Raw genomic sequence first — 7,934 nt, forward strand, 5'->3', positions numbered from 1 at the left:
CCCAGCCCGGCCCGGCCGCGCTCACCGCGGGTCCTCGAAGCGCACGAAGGCGAAGGGCACGAGGCCGCGGCGGCTCTTGAGTTCGATGTCGCGGATGCGGCCGAACTTGTAGAAGAGCTCGGCCAGGTCCCGCTCGCGCACGTCGGCCGGCAGGTTTCCCACGTAGATGCGACCGTCGCTGGCGCCGCCGCGACCCGACGCGCCGGGCCCGGTCCCGAAGTCCACATCCCGGTCCCGGCCCCAGCCCGCCATGCTGCTCGCGCGGGAGACTGCAGCCCCGAGCCAGCCCAACCCGCCAGGCCCCGCCGCCACCTGACGGAGGACACTAAACAGCCCGCTTAAAGGGGAAGAGGCACAGGCCACCCCGCCGGCTTCACTGCGCCTGCGCTATGCTCTGCGCCTGCGCGCATGTGCACACGGCTATTATGGCGCTTAGGCCTACGCGCACCCTATTGCGCTTGCGCGTGCTGCCAGACGCGGCGGCTAGAATCGGTCGCGCTCGGCCGGGGTGCGCACGCGTCCTGCTCTGGGGCTCCGAGGCGCTTCCCCTGCAGCGCAGCCCGCTGCGTCCTGGCTCCTGTATCGCAGCTGTACGGTCGAGGTGAGCGAGAGCGCGTTTCATCTTTCCTGGCGCTTAAAGCTGCAGCAGCAAACCGCTGAGCCAGCGGAGCGTCCGGGGACCCCGCAAGAGCTTGTGAAGGGGGACACGAGGAGCTAAACAGATAAACGCAGGATCAGGTTTGTCCCTGTCTGGACAATCCTCCGTCCCCACTGCGGGGACAGAAGCACCGAAATCTAGAAATTAGTGTTTTTAAATTGGCTGCCACTCCATTTACAGAAGTTATGGAAGGGGCCTCAAGTCCCGTAAGCTCAAGAACCACTCGCTGCTCCAAGCGTTGGTGCTTTCAGTCACGGTAATGTATGTGATTCTAAGTGAGAGCAACACAGAAAAAGGACAGAATGAAGCAAAACCACTCAAAGTACTGACAAGTGCCCCCAAAGTGAAGAAAACCCACGAGGGGGCCTCTCCCATAACCTGTTGATCTGCGACCCTGAGACAGCCCCGTTGCCCTTGCAATGCACTGCTGAAGGCGTAGTAACAGTGTAAACTGAGCTGGCACAAAAATCAGCATTTAGTAAACCTGTGGCAACCTGTTTTGTGGATCTAAAATGTGGACACTGCTGAAAAATGACTGACGCTTGAAAAATTGCATGAATTACTGTTGTTTGTTGGGTACAAATTGGTATGACTGTATGTAATGGAGCTATATGGCACACTGCAAGGCTTGAGGATTTGTGGTGTTGAGCAAATAATGGCAGGCATGCTTCAGATACATGGTTCACAGGGATGGATCTCTTCCTGCTGTGCAAAGCTCACCATTAATACCAGATCAGGCAGATTTTTTTTTGCTGTCTTGGTTGAGACATGATGGTTGCTTTGTCTGTCTCAGATGCATCATATTGTCAAAAGCTCACTGCTATTGTCAGTTCAATTTGGGATGAAGCTGTAGCCCACTGCATATCAGCAAAAGGCACCTAGCTGTCCAAGCAAAGAAAATAAACTTACCTAGTAAAATACTATTCAACATAAGGGTAGCAAAATCAGGTCTTTTACTTCTGTTATCTCAGAATGTCTGTCTGCATAAGTCAGCAAGTTAATAGATTTTCTGTTAAAGGTTATGTATTTCTATGAAGCGGAAGGCAGGCTAGGGTGGCACATCACTGCCCTCTGATGGATAGAACCTGCTGGGTTACGAAGTCCGAAAAGACTTGTTGATGGGGAGCATGATGATAAGAGAAGCTCCGAGTGGCTATGGATTTTGTTTTCTTATTAGTAAACTTCAGTTTTACTATCTGTGACTTCAGGAAACTTCTTAATGTGAAAGGTGTTTATATGACTACCCCAATAAAGAAATATTTGCCTTTTCCCATCTTACAAAACTTTGCAAACATTTTTTGTAGGCCTCCTAAGATCAGTGGTATAGTGTTTCCTTGAACTTGCCTACATCTTATTTATGTTGCATAATTTAGTTTGGTCATTTTTATTAGGGACCCATCCTGCTAATGGGGTCTGTTTATGTAACAAATCACTTTTTGTAAACCCCTCAATCATAAATGAGAAATATCTTTCCTCTTAAGCCTATATATATGTATTAAAGAAACAAGGTTCAATCCTATTTAGAAGTCATAACATAAATGCAAAAAGTACCCAGCAGGCCTGCCTTTCTAGTTATAACTACTGTTATACTCCACTATTATCAATTCACATTAATACTCAGTTCCTACTAATGTTTTCCCTCATGTCTTTGCTGTATGCTTCTTTCACACAGACTGCCCATGGGGACTTGATGGCTCAGAAAACTGTTAAGAATAGGGAATAGAGTCTCCATGGTTTGTTTGCTAATTTCAGTCCAGCTTTGGTTAATACTAAAATTTATATTCCTGTGACAGCTTGTCAGTGACCTTATGTTAGATATTGATTATGTCTAGTTTATAGCTTAGAAGTGGCTATAGCACAAAAACAGTGAGAGTTGGCTTCTTTCCCTAGTCACAGTATTTTTTAAAGCTATATATAGTATCAGCTGAGAATGGACAGGGAAGCTGAATTACATAAGTGAGGCTGTAGGTTAGGGTAATAAAAGGTTTTCATTACAAGGCTCTGCATTTGCCATTGTTTCCCATCTTATTGGAAACTAAACATACAGCCCCTTTTTATTGTTTATATCTGTCCAGTACCTAATTAGCTCATTCCTGAATCCATTTGCCTACAATGATTTCTCAAAACACTCACTTGGAGCTTTCAGTCCATCCCAGTACCAATATTAAAAGTACTTTCACAAGATTAAACCTTGCTATAGCAAGGCTGTGGCAGACTGGCAGGAGACAGATAAAGAAATTTGTTTCTTTATAATATAGGAGAATGAGCAAAAAGAGGGCACCCATTTTCCATTCCTTTTTTCACTATTTTGTATAACTGACATGTTCCCCTCACAGTTTTCTTCCTAATAGTTCTAACCTTTTCAATCTCTGCATACTATAGTCTTAAATATGCCCTCTCTTATTTTAGTTACTCCAACTCCTGTCTGGCTTCAGACTCCCAAAGTAAGTTTATTCTTCCAGCTCAGCCAAGGCATACACTCAAGGTGAGGGCAGAGAAAGTGCTTCAGGGATGTCCTCAAGGCCAACTTAAAAAGATTTAACATCAATGTTAACTCATGGGATACTATTGCTCAGGGGCAGAGTCTGCTGCAGGGATCTTGGTACTTTGAAACCTCATGACAACAACAGGAAATAGAAAAGCAGGAGCAGGAGGAACTGTCATGGACCAAATCAAGAATCCAGTGCCACCCACCCTACATGGAAACATGTCTGAGCTTCAGTAGAGTCTGTAAATCCCAGATAGGCCTCGTCAGCCATCTTTAGACATACAGATAAGACAATCATGGTAGACAATCATCCTCAACTACGAGAGATTACCGGAGAAATCTCTTGCAGTTGCAGTCAATCTTGTTGCCCTCCACTGGACTCTTTCCAATTTGTCCACATCCTTTCTGGAGTGGGGGGCCCAAACCTGAACACAGTACTCCAGATGTGACCTCACCAGTGCCAAAAGGAGGGGAATAATCACTTCCCTTGACCTGCTGGCAACACTCCTACTAATGCAGCCCAGTATGTTTCTGGCCTTCTTCACAACAAGGGCACATTGCTGGTTCATATTCATCTTATTATCCACTGTAACCCCCAGGTCCTTTTCTGCAGAGCTGCTGCCCAGCCACTCAGCCCCCAGCCTGTACTGGTGCATGAGACTGTTATCTTAAGTGCAGGACTTTGCACTTGTACTTGTTGAACTTCATGAGATTTCTTTTGGCCCAATCCTCCAATTTGTCTAGGTCACTGAATTACTAGTCCCACCCTCCAGTGTATCTGCTACTCCCCCCAGCTTGGTGCTGTCTGCAAACTTGCTGAGGGTGCACTGTATGCTGTCTTCCAGGTCATTGATGAAGACATTGAACAAAACTGGCTCCAGGACTAATCCCTGAGGCACTCACTTGATACTGGCTGTCAGCTAGACATCGAGCCATTAATTACTATCCTCTGAGTCCAATGCTCCAGCCAGTTTTCTGTCCACCTTACAGTCCATTCATCCAGCCCATACATCCTTAGCTTGCCTGCAGGAATGTTGTGGGAGACGATATCAAAACCCTTGTGTACTTGGCGGGCTTCAAACATCCGGTCACGTGCTGCCCGGCTTTGGGTGTGTAAGATCTCTCACCACTCCGTCCCGTAGGTTGTACCGCCTGGATGTATTGCCCCGGGGTAGTCTTCACCCCAATCTCACCTGCCACAACTTTGTTCGTTCTTTCAGTGGTGGTGGTGGGGGGGGGGTCGACTGCCAGGGCATATCCGGAGTCGGGAATCCTGGGGCGATGGTCTTCTGTGAGGCTCCAACCTTCCTTACACCTCGCCCTGATACCCAGCCTCGCCAAGTTGCTGACGTCTCCAGGCCCAACCCTCGCCTCTTGGTGTAATGGGCACTCTCCTGCAGATATAAAGCTCTTCCCTGACCCTGACTCGAGCCGAGTATGAGACCCTCTACGGCCTTCCTACCTCCCCTCCAAAAGTGGGAAACAGAACAACGAAATTAAGAAAAGGACTACCAGTAAAATCCCTGGCCTCAAACCAAAAATGGGCTCCCTGGCCCAGAGAATTCCTCTCCCTATTAGCCCTGTACAAGGCACCTCCTTCTCTGGCTAATATCCCTCCTGAGTGCTGGATGGGACCACTGCAAGCCCCCCTCAAATCAACCCCACTCTGTTTGTCCGATAACCCTCTCGAGTAACGAACTGGGCTACTGTGGGTCCCTCTGATTCAACCCCACTCTGTCCCTTGCCGAGCGGCTCAGGCTGGTAGGAGCTGGTTTTCTGCAGTCCTTCCCGCCGCTTAGGCTCTCTGTTCCCTGTCCGGGTGGACTCCAGGAGCCTTCCCAAGCCCGAGCCAATCCCACCTGGACTGCTGGGTTGATTTCCGTCACCCTCTCTTCAGGGCCATCTCTGCTGTCGGCTTCTTCCTCTGGAGTCCTTGGATTTTCTCCCTTGGCTCCGTCGCCAGGGATGAGAGCATCTGCCTCCTCACCGCTGGTGTCTTCCCTCCAACTGCTTCGGGTGCAGCCTCTGGTCTCGTGGAGGGTCGTCTGGATTCTCTTTGCCCCTGATCGGGGCTCCAAGGGCACCTCCTCTGGCAGCTCCTATCTAGCTCTCCACCCTTCTCCTTCACCCGAGCTGTCTTTTATTTTCCCGTGCTGGCTGTGCTTGTTACTCCATGCAGCTGGCCGCAGTTTCAAAAAGACGCAGCTAATCAGCTGCACGGGTCCTGCCGCCTCTTCCAGTCTTGCCACGTTGTCAGCTGCAGGTAAGGGAATCTCTGTTGCTCTTTTCCTTCCCTCACTGTCCTTGTTGTGTTTAGGGTTCCCCCTTGGTCTCTCGGGGTCTTTTCTCCACAGTTCCCCTGTGACACCTTGCTAAAATCAAGTTATATCACATACTGGTCTCCCCACATCCACAGAGTCAGTCACTTTGTCATAGAAGGCAATCAGGTTGGTCAGGCATGACTTGCCCTTGGTGAATCCATGCTGACTCTTCCTAATCAGTAATCACTTCCTTCTCCTTCAAGTGCTTAGAGATGGATTCCTTGAGGATCTGCTGCATGATTTTTCCAGGGACTGAGGTGAGGCTGACTGGTCTGTAGTTCCTGGATCCTACTGCTTCCCTTGCTTAAATATGAGCACTATGTTTGCCTTTCTCCAATCATCCGGGACTTCTGTCCTGATAGCTATGAGTTTTCAAAGATGATGGCCAATGGCTCTGCAATCTCATCAGCCAGCTCCCTCAGTACCCTCTGGTGCATCCCATCTGGCCCCATGGACTTATATATGTCCAGCTTTTCTAAATAATTCCATAGTTCTAAATAGATACATAAATACAGTTGAGAATTGGAGCTTCAGTACTTATATAAAACTTTCATCCATGGATCTCAAAATACTTAATAAAAAAAAGGTAAAATTATTGACTATTTACAGATAAAGAAATGGATGAAGTGGGAGACCTTAGAATAAAAGCTGTATTTCCTTTACTTCCCATCTGGTGCTGTAACCACAGACTATGCCATCTCTTTAAACACAAGATATTTTCCCTGATCTACATATGATATCTTCCCATTCAACATATCCTTTACCCACCTTCATGTTGCATGATATTTTCTTAGTTTTAGAAGCAGAATTGCAAAAGGGCGTAGAAGATACAGCTGGGACAGATCTTGATAAATCTCAGCTCCCAGGTAGGTAGGTATCTACATGAAGGGGTTACATCTTCAAATAGGCTCAGCACACAGCAACTCCCGTGAAAATCTGGACACTTTAACAAGATGAACTTCAGCAACAACCTAAATAGGAACTGACAGATGCTAGTACAGGGGTGGGCAAAATGGCAGATCTGGCTGGTGGCCGAACTCCTTTTCCAGCCACCCTGCCCACGTTGCTGTAGCTGGTTTCCAATGGAGACCACAGCAGTGGCGTTGCTGCCATGACATGCAGGCCGTGGATTGCAGCTCTGCCCTGGCTCTGGACCACAATATCACCACCCCAAGATCTCAGCCCCCGAGCAGTGCTCCATCTAGCCACATACTCTGCTAGTGCTGCTGAGGCTGGTCTCCTCAGAATCCCTGGACTCTGCCACAGGCCAGACTTTGCCCACCTCTGTGCCAGTACCTTGATCTTCAAAATATTATGATACTACTTGTATAAAAATCAAGAACTTGAACAAGTGTAATTTTACTTTGTAAAAAGGGCAAGGTTTTAGGGAACAGAGTTAAAACTGTGTATATTCAGAATCATATCTGCTATAATAGAGTTTCTATTACTTATTTGCACTCCTCAGGCCAGCAGAGTACATAGAATACATGCTATTGGAATAACTCCACAGGAGAAAAAAAATGGTTGCAGTCAACAAGATCTTTGCCCCCCAAAAATGGTGTTTACAACAATGTAATAAAATCTGGTTTGTTAAAATTATGGGATAGTTTCAGCTGATATAAACTGAAATAGTTCTGCTGAGGTCAATGGCATTATATTAATTTATATCAGATGAAAATTTCTTCCTATAAGACAGAATTTTACTGGATGTTCTGAAGTGCATGCCCTCATGCATATCTCAAAGAGGAAGCTTTTTTCAATTCTGTGTTAAAAAAAAATATTTATTTTTATTATAAATTAAAATTATTATTCTACTGATATTATTACCTTTTATGGTAGTGCCTAGAAATCTCACCAGTAATCACGCACCCATTAGGCTAAATGTACACACACCTGTTGCAAAAGAAGGACTCCGCCCCAAAGCATTTGCTTGTCAAACAAGTACCATCTGTGATTTTAATCTGATGACATTCTTTATTCACGACTCATTTTCTTTTAATGAGCCCTTCCCTATGCTATTATCTTCACCTTTTATGGTATTCTATGTTTTGTTTTCAAGTTCTGCTTTCTTCTGCAGCTGTGCTCAGAGAATGGAGCTGAACAAGCAAACCTTTGATTTAAAAAAATTATTATTTAAAACCCTTGCATCTCATATACTGGTGTTTCTGCAATCATCTATTTTTCTTCAGTGAGCCATTTTACAGCATTCTCAGAAATCTGTTTGTAACCAGCAAGCCTAATCATCTCTGCCCGTCACTTCTTACATTCACTTCTTATCTATGGATATCTCCAAATATTGTTGTAAGTGCTGAAGGGACTGCAGGCTGCTGAATGGTTCATTTCTGTAAGTTCAGTACTGTTGAAATTCAATTAACCATGTCAGTGATTCAACTAAAATTCCTTTACTAAATCCAAAAGCCAATAGCAGTTATACCAAGAATGGGCAAAATATGGCCCATGGGCCAAG

At 46.2% G+C, this 7,934-nt stretch overlaps 1 protein-coding gene across 1 annotated transcript in view; it reads right to left on the reverse strand.

Annotated features, from left to right (window-relative positions):
* Positions 1–386, reverse strand: part of SRSF9 (serine and arginine rich splicing factor 9) — a 5,973-nt gene extending 5,587 nt beyond the window's left edge. The window contains exon 1 of the mRNA XM_019506799.1: positions 26–386. Within this exon, the coding sequence (XP_019362344.1) occupies positions 26–252 (227 nt within the window). The 5' untranslated portion in view covers positions 253–386. The remainder of the gene's footprint in view (positions 1–25) is intronic.
* Positions 387–7,934: the final 7,548 nt, after the last annotated feature.

Source organism: Gavialis gangeticus, unplaced genomic scaffold (assembly GCF_001723915.1).
Source record: "Gavialis gangeticus isolate Ggan-Ray unplaced genomic scaffold, GavGan_comp1, whole genome shotgun sequence".
In the NCBI taxonomy this organism is placed as follows: Eukaryota; Metazoa; Chordata; order Crocodylia; family Gavialidae; genus Gavialis; species Gavialis gangeticus.